This window comes from Quercus lobata, chromosome 1 (assembly GCF_001633185.2).
Source record: "Quercus lobata isolate SW786 chromosome 1, ValleyOak3.0 Primary Assembly, whole genome shotgun sequence".
NCBI classification, from domain to species: domain Eukaryota; kingdom Viridiplantae; phylum Streptophyta; class Magnoliopsida; order Fagales; family Fagaceae; genus Quercus; species Quercus lobata.
Window position 1 is genome coordinate 2,251,239 of NC_044904.1, and position 23,084 is coordinate 2,274,322.

General features: G+C 33.1%; 1 protein-coding gene and 1 long non-coding RNA gene across 2 annotated transcripts; both read right to left on the reverse strand.

The window, feature by feature from the left end:
• Positions 1 to 4,309: 4,309 nt before the first annotated feature.
• Positions 4,310 to 10,556, reverse strand: LOC115989553 (LEAF RUST 10 DISEASE-RESISTANCE LOCUS RECEPTOR-LIKE PROTEIN KINASE-like 2.3). Its single transcript, XM_031113650.1, has 3 exons — positions 9,699 to 10,556; positions 6,181 to 6,219; positions 4,310 to 5,545 (listed from the first exon to the last, which is right to left on the reverse strand). The coding sequence occupies exons 1-3, from the start codon at positions 10,396 to 10,398 to the stop codon at positions 4,380 to 4,382; spliced, it is 1,905 nt and encodes a 634-aa protein (XP_030969510.1). The 5' UTR covers positions 10,399 to 10,556; the 3' UTR covers positions 4,310 to 4,379.
• A 989-nt stretch (positions 10,557 to 11,545) lies between these two features.
• On the reverse strand, positions 11,546 to 15,129 carry LOC115990292. The gene is made up of 2 exons (XR_004092152.1): positions 14,839 to 15,129; positions 11,546 to 11,741 (listed from the first exon to the last, which is right to left on the reverse strand). It is a non-coding gene; the product is annotated as an uncharacterized LOC115990292 (long non-coding RNA).
• Positions 15,130 to 23,084: the final 7,955 nt, after the last annotated feature.

The window sequence follows — 23,084 nt, forward strand, 5'->3', positions numbered from 1 at the left end:
ATCTTAACTTTCCTTTAGCCAAACCCAGAAATTTGGGACTAAGGCTTTGTTGTTGTTAACTTTCATTTTCTCCCTCCTATTTATATGGGGTAATGCAAGGCTGCAAGCCTATTTTTCCATCTCATAGTTTGAGTAGCTCACCTAAACTGTAGCATATATCTTCATTGCAAATTCAACCATGCAGTTCCTTATATTTTTCTCCTCCAATTTTCTTGTGTCTAGGAAATCGGCAATGAGACAGGTATGGTGGCTTCTCAGTTTATAACACATTTTGTTCATGTCTCCAACTCATCTCTTTATAATTTGTCTCAGAATGAGCTATAGTAGTTTGAGATGCATAAGATCCCCATGTTTGTGGAACCTGGGTTTGTTCTCAAATTAGGAATCCAGTTATCTGTGGATATACTTATTAGAAAAGGAACTACTGGTATGATTATCTGCTGGTATGATTAGCAGGATTCACTTGATGGATGAGTCTATTTTGTTATTGTGATAAAGTACAGCCATACCTTAAAAATGTGACGCTTTTAAAAATCTGAATTCTCTTTTGAGGTGAAAATAAGTTCATCCAAACGAATTATTTGGTAAATGGCTGGTGTGGGTTTCACATAGGGAGAAGATTGTTGAGGGTTTTTTTACATTAGTTTGTTGCTGCATTGTTCCGTACAGTATCATATTCTGGACTTTGAGAAATTTCTAAAGCTTTGGAAGGTCTGAGTGTTTTGCCACTCACTACTCACTTTATTCAATGATGATTTTGATATGGGGAGCCTTGGGAAGTTTAAACGATCATAGGGAGTTTATCCTCAGATAAAATTGTCAGCCTTTGGAATTTAACAGCCAAGTTGCGCAGGAATTTCAGGAATATGTATAGAGTTGAATGCTGCAACTTTTTTATGTCTCAACTCTCATGTATCTTGTTCTCTGTACCATGATTGTTTCATAAATCCATTGGTGTGATATTGAAGCCCAGAGATCAATTTTATGGGCTGCAAGCCTGCATCTATACATCATATGGATTGCCATGGGTTGTATGTTCTGAATTCTGATTTGAACTAATAACTTATTTTTCCACACTTTAATTTTATATTATATAGATGGACAAGCACACCCTAAACCTTAGTGTGTTAATGGAGGAGATGTTTCTGTGGTCTTTAATTCACTAGTAAAACTTTTCAGCCTGGACATAGCAACGATCTTTCTCAGCTTGTTGGCTTATGATCACCAATTGCTAATACTCCCTCTAAATTTATTATTGTTATTTTGGAATTGGAAGTTTCAAAACTTATAGTTAATCCCTTCAATTTATAAATTACTGTTAATTTGACCCTCCTGTCAAGTTTCAATAGTCACTTACTAAAACAAATATGAACTCGAGAGATCAAAATAACAATCTTAATTATAAATTTTAAAATTTGAGAGATCAAAACAATAGAAATTCAAAATTTTCCGTGGGATTAATTGCAAGTTGTGAAGCTTTAACCAATATTAGGACTAAATATATGTTAGACAAACAATCATTGGATTGCAAAGGAGGTTGGGCCTAAATCTAGAATGTCAACATGTGTGGTTTCTTTTGGGCTTTATAGTATTCTGAAAGATCAATAGGCTCATTTTCTAGTGATCCTCAGATCTATCTTAGGCTAGCAGTAAACCCTGCCTCATGGGCCATGGCTTGCCATTAAGTAAATCAAAATTGGAGGGCCTAATACAACAAAACAAAGGGTTGAGAAGAAGAGTAGTATTGCTTTTTATTTGTGTAGATAGATATCACAACATTTCCAGTGTGGTGTTGCTAAACTTATACTTGAACCTAAAAATGTATTATCTAATTAATATATTTCAATAAAGAAGTGAGTCTTTTACAATAAAATACTCTCACAAGAAATTTTTTTAAGTATTTCCAGAGCATGGAAAAATTATGCTCTCTCCTTTCATAAACGTGAATAATATAACTTTTCCTTGACTAAGATTTTGTTTGAAAGAGTTTGTTCTTATTGGTTTATTCAAGATAAAAAAGTAAGGCAGGAGTATATCCATAACTAAAGAAAAATGAATATTTAAAAAGTTGTTCATATGGCAAATAAACGAAATAAATTTTTTTTCTAAAAAAAAAAAGGGACAAATGGACTAATAAAATCAGCATTGATTCGTTTTCTTTTTCATGTGAGGAAAGATATAAGTTAGTGATTTCTTATTCTTCGGATTAATAACCTGTAATTGAGACGACTAGAATATTAGATAGAATTGTGTAGCCGACGAAAATTTGAAAAAGGCCACGCTTTTGCACTCTCTTTTTCCTCTTGCTTTATTCCTAGTAGGAATACATTTTGTCAACTTCGTTCTTGTAGTCAAAAAGCGTGAAAGGGAATGCTAAGTATATTACGTTTTAGTCATGTGTTGAAAACTTTAAATCCTGAATATATTGGGGCGTTCTTTGGGTTGTAAAAGTAATTAACACGTAGAACTCAGAACTCAGAAAAGTAATTAACACGTAAACGACCAAGACCCACAAATTTCAGCAAAGTTGAAACTGCTAAGAAATTTTCAGATTCCCTCTTAATAGTTCAAATTCAATTCAAATTGTGATAATACCATGAAAAATTATTAATTGTGTCAAGAAATTATTAGACAGTTAGAAATAATAAATTTTAATCATTTGATCATTATTCTAATATTGTTATTCAAAAAAAAAATGGTAAGTTTAACCTTTCTAACTGTCTTGTTCATGGTGTTGTCCTTTTCATTGCACTAAATTTGGCCCATATTGAAATATTATTAGTTTTATTTGAAGCATTAACATGCATATTGTTCGCCTTAACATTCTCTTGAGTTTAAGATATCAAAATTAGTTTTCATTTTAAATATTGTGAAAGCCACTACTTCTCATGGTCGTTAAAGTGCTTATTGGAGATATAGGGTGTAAAACAAAGAAGCAATTACATTTTACTATCTTAAACTAAATTTCATTTACACTTATCACCCTTAACTTTCAAAATGCATAATTACCGCCTAAACTATAACTTGTGTTTCACTTTGCACTTTACTGTCAATTGGACTATTAATTTAGATGGAGAAACATGTCATGTGCAACTCATCTAACCTTTGAATACATAATATTACATGAAAAGATTGAATTTCATTTATGACTGCTACTTACCTTCTTGAGGGAAGGGGTGGGCGGGGAGGGGGAGAGAGGGTAACAACATCTTTCAAAAGCATATTGTTCCTTCTTTATTTTTATCTGATTTTATTGCGAATTTCTACTATTTTTCAAAGGAAAATCAGGATTTTAATCTTATCATGGACTATTTTCTTATCGTGTTATCTCAAATTGAAATTATTCTTCGAAGTCATCAAGATTATCATCTGTTTACTAATAAATAAATAATTTTTTAAATAATTCAAGAAATTATACATGTCTCTTGGGATTTTCTTGTACTTACATGTTTACTCATATTCATGATTTGGACCAATGTAAATTGGCCTTTTATTGATGCTTTAAAGGACTAATAAAATTAATTCAAATATTCTAAGCTTGCGTATGATAAAACCATCATTTGACAGATAAACATGGACACTCAATCCCTTAGTCAAAGAAATATAATTATGTTCTCAATTCAATACTGAACTCATGATATATGTGTAGGGAATTAACCCGAAATTTCCAACCTATGAGAAACAAAAAAATAAAGAAAACACACGTCAAAGAAAAACAATTACAAGCACAAGACAATATTTACGTGGTTTGACAATTTGCCTACGTCCACGGAATTGCAAGGATTTCACTATTATCATGGAAAAATACAAAGTGTAGCAGTACAGTATTTCAGTCTCTCAAGAATGACAACAACAACAGAAAACCCTAATCACCAAAACTGCTTTTTCTACATCCTCCACATAGGATACACAATGGGCTACAAAACGGGCCAAATTTTTTTTTTCCTAGGGGTGTTGCCCTCGGACCCCCCGGAGGCTTGTCCATGAGCGCTATGAATTAGGACTGTCGGCCCAAGCCTCTACTCCATGGACTAAGCCTCAAAAAATCTCCATTTAAAAATCACGCAACATTATTCGGGTTGGGTCAGGTCGTCAACCGGATCAAACATAACTAGACTTCACAAAGCCCAACAATATGATAAGTAAAAAGAAAAGTCATGGAGCAGATACCTCCAAGATTTTTCAAATGCCAATAATATAATTTGTGTTTTCATTTGAAGTATACTCAAGTTTTAGTATGGGAAGTATATATCATGCTACATCTCTTAATTACTACTGGACTTGCAGCATTACTAATTTATAGAGAAAGCCATAAAACCTGGTTTTAGAGCATATAATAAGCAACAAAGAAAGAGTCATCATTGACAAGCTCAGAATAATTACATTTCACAAATTTCGTTACCGCCTAGACTCAAGGTTTGCCTTGGAGGAAGAGATGTATTTGAGGACTTGGAATCATATTGTAATGACGAAATCGGTGATCTTGGAGGGGAAGACAAAAAAGGATTGGGAGGGATTTGCAAAGAGTTTAGGCTCCCTTCCAACATATCCACCACTATACTCATAGGTGGCCGGTTTGTGGGGTTGGTCTGTATGCACCACAAACTTACTATTATCATCTTCATTGCACCATCTTGGTCTGCTTCATTCAGAATGCCCTTCAGTCCTAGTTCTTCTTTTAATTCAAGGCGCTTGTAAATCCAATGTGGAAAATATACTTCACTAGTACAATCACCACTGACATCAATATTCTTTACCCCAACCATTTCTAAAACCATCATTCCATAACTATAAACATCTGATTTATGAGAGACCCCTCCAAAATTTCTACAAAATACTTCTGGAGCTATATATCCTATAGTCCCTCTTGCACCCACCATTGATATGATACTTTTTTCTCTAGGGCATATTTTTGCGAGGCCAAAATCAGAAATCTTTGGATTGAAGTTTTCATCCAAAAGAATGTTGTGAGGCTTTATGTCAAAGTGCAAGATTCGTGTGTTGCAACCTTTATGCAAGTACTCTAATCCTTGACCAATGCCAATTGCAATATTGTATAATGTTTCCCATCCCAATTGAATGTCAACATTTGAGGGATTTTCTTTATATATGAACTTTTCAAGAGATCCATTTGGCACAAACTCATAAATGAGAGCTCTTTTAGATTCTTCAAAGCAAAAACCCATAAGAGTGACAATGTTAACATGGGAGGTCCTACTAATGCTTGCAACTTCGTTAAGGAATTCCTCTCCATTGCCTTTTGATTCTTTCAAAACTTTCACAGCCACAAAACAACCATCTTGTAACTTTCCTTTATATACATCACCATAGCCACCTTGGCCTAATTTATCTTTAAAGGAGTTAGTAATTTTCTTTATATCTGAATATTTGTATCTTCTAATACCAAGTGGTCCATGGCTCCCTAAAAAGGCTTTTACGTTCTGATACGTCGGATTTTCTTTATTCCAAATTTTATTAAATGAGAGCTTTCCCAAGAAGTAGCAGATTATGACCACTAGAACACCAATTCCAGATAATGAAGTGACTGTAATCAAAGAATAGAGATATTACAAAGTTATGTGGTGCATGAAATAAAGCCACTCTAATTATCAGTTAGAGAATCTCTTGAACCATTTTAAATTTGCATTCTTTTATGGTGACACCAGACTAATTAAAATGAATAAGAAAAATGTAAGTACGACCTGGCATGAACTGTAAAAGATTATCTATTTTAGGTCAACAAATACGCATAATTGAAGTTGAAAAGTAAGGACGTCTTTTTTTTTTTTTTTTTTCCTCCTGATAAGTGAAAAATGAGGACAAGTCTTAGATTTCTTATAATGAATTCTGTACATACAATACAAGCAGCATCATTTAGAATGATAAAAAAAAAGGGGGCAAATAGAGCCATGATAAAAAACTGCTAGCAGTAATTTGAAAACTGAAAAGTTATCACTGCATGAGATATAAAATTAGTGCCGTAAAGATTTGATAATTAGTTATACACATACCCAGTCAAGGCTGTCAAGGAGAAAATCGTGATAGCTTGTAACCTTAGATGTGTTGAAAAGAAAAACACGTCACATTTTAAAGAAGGAATGATTTAAATTCAGTACGCTGTCCAAGCACACAAGTGATTATAAATTGCTTCAAGAATATATGATTGAAGAGGCTTCTTACCTAATGTTATCACTATTGCCCTTTTGTTAAACCCTGTACCTATAGTAAGATTCAAACAAAAATTGTGTTAGTTAAGGTTAAACAGTGAAGATCAAAATAAAGTTAAAGCTTTGAAGTCCTAACAGCCTTACACAAGCATTATTAAAACCAGCTTCTATGTATCTTATATGGTTTTGATTGCAACGAAGTTAAATTATTTAAAACTTTTTGCTTTGATACTATGTTAAATTACTGATTGTCTCAAAAGCGTTAGTTATTAGGATATGATAAATTTAATTATTTAACCACACAATTCTAACAAGATTCTAGAGGAAAAAGAAAACAAAGAGACAGAAACAAAAGCCATCTTAGGATTCCCAATCACTAGCCGAAACTAAAATTACCTATCAAGAATCTTTTGTCCATTTGGCTGGGGAGTCAGAAAAGTGGGAGGATAGAAAATGGGGAAGAGATGGAAAAGTGGGAGAATATAAAAGATTTTAATTTCCCTCTTTTGTGTTTGGTTGGGAGTGAAAAAGTGAAGGGATAGAAAAAGTGAGTTTATACAAATTTACTCATATGCCATTGTTAAAAAATGATGCCCAATTAAAACAAAAAAAATGGCAAAAAAAAGAGAGAAAGAGACAATCACCGAATTTATTATAAAAAAAAATGCCCAAGTAAAAAAAAAACACTTCTAGATAAGCAAAAAAGAGAAAAAAAAAGAAAAAGAAAGAAAAGAAGAACCACTTGCCCACGGCTAGGAAAGCATAAAAAAAAGAAAAAGAAAAAAGGAAAGTGGCAAACAGCATGTCCATGTCGAGTAGGTTAAAAAAAAGAAAATAGTAGTTTAGAGCCTGTTTGGCCAACAAAATTTGGTCACTCAATTTTCATCACTCATCACTCAATTTTTCACATCCGTTTGCCTTCATCACTCAGTTTTCATCACTCACTATTTTTCACACTATTGAGAGGGCCCACGCCTGTCACGGTGCAGTTTTTTTTTTTTCCCACTAGCAGCTTCTTTTTTTTTTTTCCTCCTAGGTTGGCTGTTCGGTTTGGGTTTTTTTTTTTTTTTTTTTTTTTTTTTTTTTTTTCACTAAGTTTGGTGAGTCTAGGTACTAAAGAAAAAAAAAAAAAAAAACGAACAGCCAATGCCAACCCAGAAAAAAAAAAAAAAAAAAATCCAAAACTGAAGATCGAATAAGTGAAAAAAAAAAAAAAGTCAAAAGGTGGTCAAAAGTTGCGGCTGTGAGTCCCTCATGTGTGTTTATTTATGGAAATGCCATTGAGTTATAAGTGATGGAAAGAAAGTTATGGAAATAGAGTTATCGTTTGGCCAAACAACATTTTTGCTATGGGTCCCACCATTTTTGAGTTATGAGTTATGAAAACTGAGAATTGAGTTACGGAAACAGTTAAACCAAACAGACTCTTAGGGCCTGTTTGGGTAAGGAATTTTCGTCACTCAATTTCTATCACTCAATTTTCATCACTCATCACTCATCACTCATAACTCATCACTCATCACTCATCACTCAATTTTTCACATCCGTTTGCCTTCATCACTCAGTTTTCATCACTCACTATTTTTCACACTATTTGGAGGGCCCACACTTGTCACGGTACAGTGTTTTTTTTTTTTTTTCACTAGCAGCTTCTTTTTTTTTTTTTTTTTTTCCCTCCTGGGTTGGCTGTTCGGTCTGGGTTTTTTTTTTTTTTTTTTTTTTTTTTTTTTTTTTTTTCACTAAGTTTGGTGAGTCTAGGTACTTAAAAAAAAAAAAAAAAAAAGCCAACGCCAACAAAAAAAAAAAAAGCCAACGCCAACCAGAAAAAAAAAAAAAAGCCAACGCCAACCCAGAAAAGAAAAAGAAAAAGGGAAAAAAAAAAAAAAAACAGCCAACGTCAACCTAGAAAAAAAAAAAAAAAAGTCAAAAGGTGGTCAAAAGTTGCGGCTGTGGGTCCCTCATGTGTGTTTATTTACGGAAATGTCATTGAGTTATGAGTTATGGAAACTGAAAACAGCCTTTTGTTGTTTTCAGTTTCCATAACTCATAACTCAAAAATCAGAGAATTGAGTGATGGAAACAGAGTTATGGAAACAGAGTTATCGTTTGGCCAAACAACCTTTTTGTTATGGATCCCACCATTTTTGAGTTATGAGTTATGGAAACTGAGAATTGAGTTATCAAAAAACTCAATCCAAACGGCCCCTTAGTCACTCACGACAACTATTTTCCTCCTATTTTCTCTCAAAACACATAAGCCCCACCAATTTTCAACATTTTATTCTCTTCAACCAAACTCTCCTAAAATCAGTTTTTTCTCTAGTTTTCTCTCATCTATTGTTGGGGTTCATGTGAATCATGATCTGTGAATCGGGAGATACCTTCATTTTATTTCTACGGCTAGAGAATCTACTGAGGGGAGTTTCCCACTCCCTTTCTCAATTGACCAGCAGTAGAAAAACTTTGGATAATGTAAAAAAAAAAAAAAAAAAAAAAAAACTCAAAAGTGCAGTGGCATTACGCGTGTTTCTCATAATTAATCAAAAGATACTGTATGGTCCACCAACTTTAGAAAAGTCTATAGTGATCTTATGTGGGAAAAAAATTGTAGAAACCCGTTTAAATTAAAGAGGAAAGCATTTGGCCAATGCAAAAGCATTCTTGCCGAGTTTTCCACATTCAAAGGTTCCACGATGAAAGGCTGGACAATTGGGAGGTATATCCCTTCTTCTTCAGCCGAGTGAAGCACATGATCAAAACATTGAGAGTATACATAGTTGTATTTGAATAGGGTCCAATTGGTGTGGTGATTTGAAAAGAGCAGTCAAATTGTTTAAGGACTTGCATTTGTCGGAATGCAACAGATTCTGGGATTCTGTCTCCTAATTAGTATGGTATCAATCTAAGAGATGCTTTCAACCTTGTACAGTATTCGCTCCACTACAGTTGGATCTTTGGAGTTGTCCTAGTTTCTCCCACAACAATTATGCAAGATGTACAAACTGTTTTCTAGACGTGAACTACGGTAATTTTTTAAGTATTTACGGACCACCACATATCCTTGGGATGGAGTGCGGGGTAAGGGTTAAGGCTTGAGTCTTTCAGAGGGAGTTTCACACACATATATATATATATATATATATACTTAAATTAAGTTAGACTAGAATTTCTATCTTTTATTTAAAAAAAAGTATATTCTTAGAAATAAGACCTTATTTCAAATGCAAATTCTAATTAGTCTTTTATACTTTTATTTTGAGAGAAATCCTTGAATCTCAAATCAAATATTAATAATGTAAAGTAATTTATCCAAACAATGTTTTTTGAATTCCCGTCAACTTTAAAATCCTCAAATTCAAATCCAACCTAAAGTTGTCGCTCTAGAAATTAAAAGCGAATCATGCCATGAAAATAGTAGCATAACATGCATAGGAATATCCACAACCCAGATACAAAAAACTTATATGCATTATCATGTACGTAAATATGAGCGTGCATCCATATATTTTTGGGTTATTCGAATTTACGTACCTTTCTTTGCACTGGCACAATTAAATTCTTCTCCTCCAGAATTCTGACATTGACCTCCTCTGTTATAACAACTGATACAATCACGAGACACATGCACTTCGAGGTTGAAATCAGCGGTTAAGAGTGCGTACAGGTCAGCATCAGCAGGTGAAGTCCCACTTTTTGGGAGCTGAATAATTGAACATTCAGGTGGAAAACTGGGAGAAGTATGGTTTGAGTGACTATAGTAGATATTATAGTCATTGCAGCTCGTATTTTTAAAATTTCTAGGGGTAGTGAGATTGAGAGTGTGTTTGCATTTAAACAGAGTCTGATTGGGAGTGGTGACTTCAAAAGAGACAAAGGGAGAGTTGGGAAAGGTCAAAGTGGATAACAATTTGCATCTACGGAGATTCAAGTGCTCCTGAAGCACTTGGTCCTTGACACGTATGGTGGCGTAACTGGTGTTAGACTGAGAGATGTTTAGGACATTATATGATTTTCCATCTCTCCCTAGTTGGATCAATGGAGTTGTTTCATCACAATCTACTGGGAATAAACCGCAATATGAGTTTATGCTATTGGTAAATGGGAAGCCGATACTGCCGAATTTTCCACAATGAAAAAATGGACAATTTGGGTGATTCCAATTCCCTTCTTCGGCCGAGTGAACCAAAAGGTGTGAAAGAACAAAGAAAACAAACAGATAGACCAAAGCCATCCCAAAACTCTCAACTCAGCCTTTATCCGACTTCTTCCACTACGCTTATAGTTGGCTTGCAAGAGATACTCAAAAAAGTGAAAAGCTTAAGGAAACAGACAAGAAACCAAGTGGGAATACTCCTCTCTTTCACTGAATTATCCTTTAGAATTGGTCCGCAAAATATCTCATGGGTGTTTCATCCTAGCTTCCCCGTGGACAGTAGAGAATCTAAGAAAGACTTGATACTACTTTGAGTCTTCGCTCTTGGACTTTCCTAGAAGACTTTTTGTGCAAAGTTTGCAGCTTGCTTGAAACGTCAAGATAGTGGTAGAAAAAAAGAAACTCTTATCCACCAAGAAACCGAGTAGTGGAGGAGCACCATATTTTTCCATTTGGAGGACCAAGTGGATTTTTGTTTCTGCTTTATATTTCATGATTTGATATTCTGGTCTAAATGGCTAATTGTTAGGTATAAGTTTGTGAGTAAAGTCTCGAATAATAATGACTAGAATAAGTGCTTGATATAACATCACTACAACAAAATGTATTTTCAGTGACGAAAAAATTCGTCACTAAAAGTCCAGTTTTTCGTCACTAAGGACCTTTAGTGACGAAATTGGACTTTTAGTGACGAAACTCATTTCGTCACTGTAGCCCCGTCACTAAAAGTCCTGGTGACGAAAAATTTCGTCACTAAAAGTCCGATTTGATTTTTTTTTTTAAAAACTTTTAGTGACGAAAACGTTTCGTCACTAAATGTTTTCCTCACTAAAAACACCATTCAGTGACAAAAATATTTCGTCACTAAAAACACTTTAGTTTACTAAATCATATTTAGTGACGAATAATTTCGTCACTAAAACTATGTTTGGGTACATATAGTGACGAAAAAATTCGTCACTAAAACTTTTTTTAAGAAAATCTAGGCACATATAGTGACGAAAATTTTCGTCACTAAAACCATTTCTTACAAAATTTTGCTATATTTAGTGACGAAAATTTTGTCACTAAAACAATTTTTTGTTGCTATATTTGTGACGAAAAAATTCGTCACTAAAACTTATTTTCTGTTTATATTTTTTTCATGGCTTTGATATTAACCTGTAACCTGTCTTTACATTTTTAAAACCTCACATTTGAATAACACATTTATTTCAACAACACATTCATAAAAAAAGATCCATACATTCCACAAATAAAAAATAAAACAAGTATCCAATTCAAACTCCTTCCATACAATTATTGTTTGCAATACATACAATAACTCTACCTAAACCCTATTTTAGAACTAACAGAAGATGTCCTCATATGTCTTCAAGTAATACCAAAGGTAAATCCCCTAAAAGCCACCAATAAGAAATCTGTACAAATATAAAAACAATACTTCGTTAAAATCGTAAAGTAAAAACATTAACTATGTTATAAAAAACATTTCTAACAATGCTATAAGAAACATTTCTAACAATGCATTAAGAGCAACCACAGCAATAAATTAAAATCACAACTCCTAATGTATAAGTTGTAGAAAGCAAATAAAGTACTAACCAAAAAGAAAGCACTAACCTAAAGTACTAACCATAAAGTACTAACCAAAAAGCAAATAGTTTAACACTATGTAGAGAGTGTTAATTTTTTCCATAACACTGAAAACAATTAGTTACTTATATATATATATATATATATATATTTTTTTTTTTTTTGAGTGGATATTACATACTATTAATATAAGCTTTACATGTATCACTTTTAGACTTTAATTTTCAAGGAAATAAAGAAATTAAAAAAAAAAAATGCTAAAGTGAGAATAAAGAAATTACAGCAAGCAACTTTTAGATTCTTCCAATGCCGCTACACTTTACCCCAATTTAGCACTCTCCAAACGCCACCCACGCCATGCATGCACTCTTAAAGAAAGCCACATTAAAGAAATGGACAACTTAAGAAAGACCAACAATTAAACATTCATATCCTCCACTTTTTCCTTATCCAGACTAAAGTTTTCAAGTACCAATAAGAACCCCCTTTATTTTCTTATTTGACAAAACCTCTTTAAATTACACAATTAAATGAATGGGGCCCAAATCACGCCCTTGCTTAGCTGCTCTAAAAAGATTTTTATATTGAAAAAATTAGAATACATGAATAAAGGGAAAAGAACTACCATTTCTCTTTGATTTATGGATTGATATTTGCTTTTAAATAATGACACCTAATAATTAATATTTTTTTTTGTTCCTATGATCAATATGAATTTATTAGGACACCAACTCTAAAATGCAATTAACATAAACGGATACCTGAGATTGATATCAATTATCCCATGAATACAGCTTTATCAATTAAGGGCTCCACTGACCTCATGAATAGACTAAATCATACGTTCATCAAAAAAAGAAAAGAAAAAAAAAATAGACTAAATCATACAGCTAATTACAAAATTTATAGTTTTAAATTATGTACCCCAAATGGGTCAATAGAGATACATGTAATGAACTTTACATCACAGTAACACAAATGGAAAACCCAGTTGGTATTTTCCCACATCACACATCAAACAAAATGCTCTAAAACTAAAAGAAAATCTAAAAAAAAATGAATTACAGTAAAATAGAAACAAACAAAAAAGGAGTGCGCACATCTCGAGCCAGTGGTGGTTTGTCAAGCAGTACTCTTCATTTATGCAGCAGCTTTTTGTGAAATCAAATTGGAAGGATCCTAACTATTAAATAAAGACGTGGTCCAAATAATTCGTTTCTATTATAACTATTAAATTATTTTTAAAATAAAAATACTAAAAAATAAAAAAGTAAAAAAAGCAAGACAATATATTTCAACTTTTGCTTTTTAAGCATCCAGAATTTTGGGTAACAACTCAATTATGAGATGCAACTGTGTTCCTCAAGCTGTACATATTAAAATGGACCTCTGTATGAACAATGCTATAAGAAAAGCCTCTCAAGTATCTAAAAAATACTACAAAAATCTATAAGAAAAGCAAAAGCAGGACAATATATTTGAACTTACTTTGAAAGCATTCAAAATTTTGGGTAACTACTCAACCATGAGAAGCAACAGAATTCTCAAGCTGTATATATTAAAATGGCTTTCTATATATACAAGACTATACTCTCAAAGTAGCTAAAAAAAACCATTGAAAATTTAGAAGATAAACTAATTTGCAACCAAATCTTTTCCCACTTTAATAAATATAAAAACCACCATGACTATAACCAACGTGCATACCACAACTACTTCCTCTTCATATACACCATATCCCTACAACTACACCAACAACAAACACCTCTCATTTTAGACCATTTATCCATCCTTTTGCTATAATCACCAAAGCTCCGGTAATTAATCAAACACATTAGGCATACAAAACAAAGTCGCCAAGACCAGCACCAGCAATGCCCATAGACTTCAAGGATGACCTCAATTCCTTCCATAGAATTAACAACTAAAATTTGTCATAATTAATATATGATACCATAACTAAGTTGGGTAATTCTTCTGCAATCTCATCAATTTCTCTTCACTCGTTGAATGCTTCATCAATTTGAGGCTTTGATAAACACTTGATGCCACAGAAAAATGATGCCAATGGCCCAATACAAGAACAAGGAAGTAAATGGACATAGCATATTGCTACCTAAATAAATCTCCAAACAGTAGCACAGAGTGCATTGAGTTTGGCTCCCCCACCCAAAGCACTTTACATAAGTATCAGCCATGAAACACATATAAAACAAAAAAAAAAAAATACAATTCTAAAAATATGTAGCAAAGCATATCTGGCTCTAGAGAAATCCATGCCAGCTACAAAGAATAAGTGATAAAGGATACTGGGTTGCCAACCGAGAAACTTTTAAAAATAGACTAACCTATACTTTCTAAGCCTTCTACTGAGAACATAAGGAACAGAATAATAATGAAAAATAAAATGTAAATATGTAATACCCTTATATAAAAAGTAAAAAAACTTGAAAGGAACCTGGTGGGCACCACATTTGGCAACAAGGTAAATTGTCCATCACTTGGCACTCAATCTAATTGCCCAAAATCTCAATTGAAATGATCACAGTTCACACCCACATAGAAACTCTACTGCTACCCCTAACTAAAAGTTAAAAGTAAAACTTTATTTTTTACCTAAAATTTGCCCCAAACCCCAACCTCTAAAAACTTCATACAACACAACAAAAAAAAAAGTATACACACAATTTAGAAGGCATTTCAAAACCACAAGTGCCGTCACTACCACCACCACATTAGGCATACACGTTGGTATTCATTCAAAGTCAAAAAGTAACATTAAAGTTTTGGTTACTTTGACACAATGACAATCAAAACTACAAACTAAAAATAATAATAATAATAATAACAACAACAAAAACATAATTAAGAAATATAAAAAAAAAAAAAATAAAAAATAAAAAAAAAAAGGAAGAAACATACCGTCGGACTTCGTGGTGGCTGTCGATGGAAGCAAATCCTTGGAGGAGTCGAAGGTGTCGTTGGTGGCTATCGATGGAGGTGTCGCCGGTGGCTGTCGATGGAAGCAAAGACGGCGGCAGTGGTGAGGTTATCGGTGAGGTGAGGTGGAGTGCGATGGCGTGGTGAGGCTAATGACAAGTCTTAACGGCGGTGTGGCGAGGTGGAGAACGATAGCGGAGTAAGGATCGGTACCGTGGCAAGCATCGGCGACGGTGGAGTGTGACGGCGCCAAGAGAGAGCAACACGTTAAAGAGAAGCTGAAAAATGACTAAAATGAGGGTTTGGTTTCTTTTATAGTAATACTTTTAGTGACGAAATTATTTTCGTCGCTATAGACCACTTTCAGCGACCAATCAGAATTTCGTCGCTATAGAGCACTTTTAGCGACGAATTAGAGTTTCGTCACTAAAATGCCTTAAGGATAATCATACCAATTTTTCAGTGACGACTTTGTTTCGTCACTGTTGCGTTCTTTTAGCGACGACATTTGTTTCGTCGCTGATAATCTCCCAGCAAAATCTACAGCGACGAAATTATTTCGTCGCAAAAAACTTAGAGTTTTAGCGACGAAAAATTTCGTCTCTATAGACTTATTAAATTCGCGCCATACTTTTTCCTTTTGGCGCCCTTGTTTCAGATCAACAAATAGTGACGAAATTTCAATTTTGTCGCTAAAGATCATTATATTTTCATTTTTAGTGACGAAATTCAAATTTCGTCACTAAAGGTTATTATTTTCAGTGACGAAATTTGGATTTCGTCGCTAAATGTAAGTTTTTAGTGACGAAAAATTTTTCCTCACTAAAATTCGTCACTAAAAATACATTTTGTTGTAGTGCATAATTAAATCCAAATTTATAGGCATCAATGATGTCTTTATATGATATATTTAATGTTGGATCAGGTTCAGTTTGGGTTTATGATTGAATAAGTGCTTAATATAATATAGTTAAATTTAAACTCATAGGTATCAATGGTGTCTTTATATATTATATTTAGTGCTGGGTCGGGTCGAGTTGGATTTAGGGTATTAGGTCGGGTTAGGTCATTAGGTATTGATTGGGTCTCTTCTCTCTCTCTCTCTCTTAGCATATTCAGGTCTTTGTTTTCAAACTTGCCCTTTGAAATTTGTCATGCTTTTATTATTATTTTCAAAATTCCATATCTTTGAAGGATCTTCGGTTGTTATGGCAATAAATATTAATGCCTTTTTTCTTTACTAAGTTGTCTAGCCATGATTAAACTTTTTTTTGGTTGTTGCTATTTTTATTTCAAAAACTCAAAATTTTAAGGGAATATAATTTATCTTCTTGACTCCCATATAATTATAAAAAAGTATAAGTTTCCAATACTACACTTAAATAAATTTATCAAAATATTGAAATACTGAATCTTCAATTACAAATTGTAACTTATCCTCTTAATCAAATTTGAAAAACCTACTACTAACACCATGCAAAAACTATTGGCTCCAAGCATTTTGGATTACTTTCAAATTCAAATACAAATTCTAGCCTATCTTTTTAGTCAAATCTTAAAAACCCATCTCTTCTAAAATACAAACTCTATAGGCTCCAAGTTGTGATTGGAATTTTTTTTTTTTTTTTTTTTTTTTTAAGGGTAGCGGCAAAAAGGAATTAAGTGAAAATTATTGGCAATATTTTATTGCTATAAAATTCTCATATAGAAGTGGAACTTTAAGATTATTCACATTAGTCTCCTCAGATTTTTAGATAAAAAATAACCAAAAATACTCTAATTTTTATAGTTATCCATTTTTTTTATGCATACACATTAGAATCAATACTTTATTTTTTTACTTCATTTCAATGTTTATATTTTTGTCTCTACTCTCTCTTTTCTCTCCTCTCAGCATATACAGCCACCTTCGCACCGTAGCCAACCACCACTGCATGCCGCACCACCAAAAACAACAAAATCCAAGATTAAACTCAAATGAAAACAAAATGTCTGTGCGTTAAATAGGTAAAACCTCTGATTTTTCTCTCATAATTAAAACCATCATGTAGTTTTTGAAATGCATATGAAGCAATTTATACTTGAAATTGTTATTTAAATTCTCATACCTAAACACAGCTTGTCAGCTTTTGCACATCTGTCATTGCTAGATTATCATGCGTTTCAAGCTTTTGTTGAGTGCTGATTTTCATGTTGGAGTAAAGGATGAACATGGTTGAGCAGATGAAATTGGGTTGATCCTTGGAATTGATCCTTGGAAGCAAACTCCCTATGATGGAATTTACATCAGTGTAACGTATATCTCGACAGTAAATATTGTTGTTCTGTAATTACATTTAGAGGATGCCTCTCTTGCGGTATGCAAATGATTCAGCACACTTTGTATTGCACATATCATAGGCCATGCCTTCTTTTTCTTTTTTAACTAAACATGTTACATGCCTCTTTAGCTTTGTTTGTTATCATTTTTCTAAATCTTAACTTCCCTTTAGCCAACCCCAGAAATTTGGGACAAAGGCTTTGTTGTTGTTAACTTTAATTTTCTCCCTCCTATTTATATAGGGGTAGTGAAAACTGAAAACCTATTTTTCCATCTCATAGTTTGAGTAGTTCTCCTAAACTGTAGATTAACATATACCTTCATTGCAAATTCAACCATGCAATTCCTTATATTTTTCTCCTCCAATTTTCTTGTGTCTAGGAAATCAGCAATGAGACAGGTATAGTGGCTTCTCAGTTTACAGCACACTTTGTTCATGTCTCCAACTCATCTCTTTATGATTTGTCTCGGAATGAGCTATAGTAGTTTGATATGCATAAGATCCCCATGTATATGGAACCTGGGGTTGTTCTCAAATTAGGATTCAAGTTATCTGCTGATATACTTATTAAAAAAGGAACTACTGGTATGATTTGCAGGATTCACTTAATGAATGAGTTTATTTTGTTATTGTGATAAAGGACAGCCATACCTTAAAAATGTGATGCTTTAAAAAGTTTTATTCTCTTTTGAGGTGAAAATAAGCTCATCCAAACAAATTATTTGGTAAATGGCTCATGTGGGTTTCAATTAGGGAGAAGATTGTTGAGGTTTATTTATTTTTTGGTTGGTTACATACAGTAAGGAGTTTATCCTCAGAAAAAATTGTCAGTCTTTGGGATTTAACAGAAGTTGAGTAGGAATTTCAGGAATCTGTTTGGAGTTGAATGCTGCAACTTTTTGTGTCTCGAGTATCTTATTCTCTATATCATAATTGTTTCATGAATCCATTGGTGTGATATTGAAGCCCAAAGAATGGAACGCCTAATCAATTTTATATATGGTCTGCAAGCCTGCACCTATATATCATATGGATTGCCATGTGTTGTATGTTCTGAATTCTGATTTGAAGTTTGAACTAATAACTTATTTTTCCACACTTTAATTATATATTATCTAGATGGACAAGCACACTCTAAACCTTAGTGTGTCAATGGAGTAGATGTTTGTATGGTCTTTAATTCACTAGTAAAACTTTTCAGCCTGGACATAGCAACAATCTTTCTCAGCTTTTTTTGCTTATGATCACCAATTGCTAATATTCCCTCTAAATTTATTGTTGTTATTTTGGAATTGGAAGTTTCAAAACTTATAGTTAATCTCTTCAATTTTAAATTACTGTTGATTTGACCCTCCTATCAAGTTTCAATAGTCACTTTTACTAAAACAAATATGAACTTGAGGGATCAAAATAACAATCTTAATTAAAAATTTTAAAATTTGAGAGATCAAAACAATAGAAATTCAAAATTTTCCGGGGGATTAATTGCAAGTTGTGAAGCTTCACGAATATTAGGACTAAAATATTAGACAAACAATCATTCGATTGCAAAGGAAGTTGGGCCTAAATCTAGAATCTCAACATTGTGTGGTTTCTTTTGGGCTTTATCATATTCTGAAAGATCAATGGGCTCATTTTCTAGTGATCCTCAGATCTATCTTAGGCTAGCAGTAAACCCTGCCTCATGGGCCATGACTTGTAATTAAGTAAATCGAAATTGGCAGGCCTAATACAACCAAAAAGGTTGAGAGAAGAGAAGTATTGCTTTTTTATTTGTGTGGATAGATTATCACAACATTTCCTGTTGGAAAAAAAAAAATGTGGTGTTGCTAAACTTATACTTGAACCTAAAAACGTATAAGCAAATTAATATATTTCAAAATAGAAGTGAGTCTTTTACACGGAAATATTCTCACAGAGAAATTTTTTAAGTATTTCGGAGTATGGAGAAATTATGTTCCTTCCTCTCACAAACGTGAACAATATAATTTTTCCTTGACCAAGCTTTTATTTGAGAGAGTTTGTTTTTATTGGTTTATTGAAGATAAAAAAAAAAAAAGTAAGGTCAAAGTATATCCATAACTAAAAGAAAAATGAATATTTAAAAAGTTGTTCAGATGGCAAATAGAAGAAATAATTTTTTTCAATAAATTAAAAAAAAAAAACTATGGCAAATGGACCCATATAAAATCAGCATTGATTCGTTTTCTTTTTCATGTGGCGGAAAGAAAGAAGTGAGTGATTTCCTGTTCTTCGGATTAAAAACCTGTAATTGGGCCGCCTAGAATATTAAAAAGAATTGTGTAGCCGACGAAAATTTAATAAAGGCAACGCTTTTGCACCCTATTTTTCCTCTTGCTATATTCCTAGTAGGAATCCATTTTGTCAACTTCAATCTTGTAGTTAAGAGGGTGAAAGGGAATGCTAAATGTTTCAAGGCCACAGCATAAAAATATTATGTTTAATGTTTTAGTCGTGTTTGAAAACTTTCAATCTTTGAATATATTGGAGCATTCTTTGGGTTCTGACTGTAATTAACACGTAAACGACCAAAGACCCACAAATTTGAGGAAATTAAGGATTCAACCTGTCTAATAAATTATTGATTTTGAAACTGCTAAGAAATTTTCAGATTCCCTCTTAATAGTTCAAATTCAAGTTGATTTATTCTAAGTATCATGAAAAATTACTAATTGTCTCAAAAGATTATTAAAATATTAAAAATAATAAATTTAATCATTTGACCATTATTCTAATATTATCATTGAAATGCAAAGAGATAAAATGGTAAGTTAAACATTTCTAACAGTCCTGTTCATGACATTGTACTTTTCCTTGCACTAAATTTAGTCCATATTGAAATATTATTAGTTTTAGTTGAAGCATTAACATGCATATTGTTGGCATTTACATTCCCTTGAGTTTAAGATATCAAAATTAGTTTTTAGGTTAATGAACTAGTATTATTAGTTGATTTTCTTTTCAACATATATAGTAGAGGTGTCTATGGATCGGGTCGGGTTTGGGCTTAATTTGAACCCAATACAATCTCATTGGGTGGTAGAATATGGGACTTGTCGTTGATTGAAGAGATGAAATAGATCAAATTAAGTTAGTTGACCATGGTGATGGATCAATTTTGGTTGAGTTGGATAGAAATGGTGATGAATGAGATGGCAGTAGATTTAGCTGGAGATCGTGAGATCTCCACCAATCTAGGCAAAGTTTTGGGCGGAGATTGATTTTCACAGTTGGGTTAGGTTAAGCCAAATTTTGGAGGAAGAGACCCGCCCGCGTTTGGTTTTGAAGGTGAACATCTGTTGTTGACCGCTGAAATCGAATAGGTCATGGGTCAAGTCGGGTCTAGTCAGTTGGTTTGGGCAAATCGGGTTTTTTTGGGTCTTTGGACACCATTGTGTAGGGAGTCCGCCAACTGCCAAGTTCAACTATATATGTAAGGGTAGATTGTAAATGAAGAACATTTTTAGTTGTTGCAAAGTCCGATCAAGTTTGTTATAAAGAAAGTGGTTGAAAAGCCATTTTAATTAGTGGCATATATATATTGCATGAGAGTGGTTTAATAATGTCAAAAAAAGAAGCAGCATGGCACATGGTCCTAAACAGCATGGATAGAAAAAAAGAGCAACCGAATGCAACCAATTTAAGAGATGCCGACATACACAGATAGCCACAACTCATATTCTAGCTAAGGACACGTTGCTCAGCAAGCTGGTCCCATGTTTCCTCACATTTGTTCGTCTACCAAATATAAGCAACACAAGTACAGTGTGTGATCTTATCATTTTTTTTTTCAAGTAATAACTAATAATACTGAAGACCATGTGATGATGAAGAAAGTGTATTATTGATCTTTAAGCAATGGACACCTACAACAAGAAAATCAATCGAAATGATATCGGTGTTGTATCGGCCTAAATGTATTTAGTATTTATATAAGAAGACACTTTTTTTTTTTTTTGAAAATAAAATTGTTGTTTTTGATTCTTTTGTTTTTAAAATTGTTGTTTAAAAAAAAATTATGAATATCTAGTTTGTTGCATTTGTCTAGCATAAAATTCTGTTTATATTGACTTTTGTTGGCATATTACTAGGGTTTGTCACATAATTGTAGAGCTAGAGTAATAGTCTTATTTTTAGGATCTCATGAATGCATTATTGCTCTCTTTATTTATGTTGACCACAATTCAAGAGTTTTTTTGGACTACTATGTGTTATTAATTATCTAACATTTTCTGGTATTTCAAATTGAGATGTTGATGTTCGAATGATTGAATCTCTCTCACTCACGTATAAATAAATAAAAGAACCACCACATGTTTAGGTGTTCATGTATTTGGTGGATGGGATTTGTAATTTGGTATTTCCTCTGCCGGACCAATCCAAGCAGAGATCCATGGTCACAGACTCACAATCCTGAGTTTAAATCCAAACAGAGAGATCCTAAACCGTGTACAAGGCCACAAATTCTGAGTTTAATATCTAGCTTATGTTATCATATGAGCTAGATATGTGTATACACTAGTACCAAATGAAAGAGAGTCTCAATAATAAAACAAAATCCTAGTGTCTCTAGTCTAAAGTCTCTACCTGTGTGATTTAGATTTATGGTCACAATTATGAGATTAGTTCGTCATCACCTCCATACACGTTACCATATAATATAAGCTAGATACGTATACAGTAGTATCAATCAGACAGAGTCATTAATAAAACAAAATCCTAGGTGTCTCTCAGTCTCTGCCTCTCTGAATTTTATTTCACTCCTCTCTCTCTCTCTCTCTCTCTGAATTGGGTTCAAGTTACACCCGGTATAACTCTAAGTAATATTACATCACTCAATAATTTGTTATAGAATTCATATTTTTAAAATCCCCCCGTTAAATTACATGTTTTATATATTCTTAACAATCATACTAATTTTCATGTCAATTGGATGCTATTTACCATTTGATCTATAAATTCATCTTTTATGCATTAGTTTAAACTACAAAATTTGAATTTAAAAAATTGATTGATGACATAGTTATTAATTTTTGATCACCTTGAAATTTTGCACACATGGAGAATATACAAAGATAATGTAATCTAACGGTAGATTTGTTAAAATTTGTATTTAATTAAAAAATATTGAGTGATGTAATATTACTTAAAGATACACCAGGTGTAAGTTCAAACCAACCCTATATATATATATATATATATATATATATATATATTGCGGGTACCTAAGGCATGCTTGGCAACGTCCTAGGCATGCTGGCAACGTTCTAGGCATGCTGGCAACGTTCTAGGCATGCTTGCAACGTCCTTGGCCGTCCTCGACATGCTTTGCAACGTCCTAGGCATCCCACGTCGAAAAGAAATCCCCCCACTTTCTATCTTATAAGCTTTGAAGCGAAGGAGTAGTGTACCACTACTTCTTAAAGAAATAGTGGTACACTACTCCTTCGCTTTAAAGCTTATAAAGTAAAAAGTGGGGGGATTTCTCTTCAATGTGGGATGCCTAAGACGTTGCAAAGCATGCCGAGAACGGCCAAGGACGTTGCAAGCATGCCTAGGACGTTGCCAAGGATGCCTTAGGTACCCACATATATATATATATATATATATATATATATATATATATATAAACACACACACCCTTTTTTTAATGCAGCAAGAGATTGATTTTGCTGACAAGTGTTGAGATTCAGTACTTTGAGTCTTTTTATCATCATGGAATAAATAATTTAATAATTTGATCTAATTTAAAGAAATTGAATTTCTTGTATTTTGGAAAAGATGCGTAAATGTCACATTGTTCAAACTCATTGGCACATGGAACATGTAACATATAATCCTCCACTAGAACAAATTCGTTTATATATTATTGTGGCTAATAGAGGT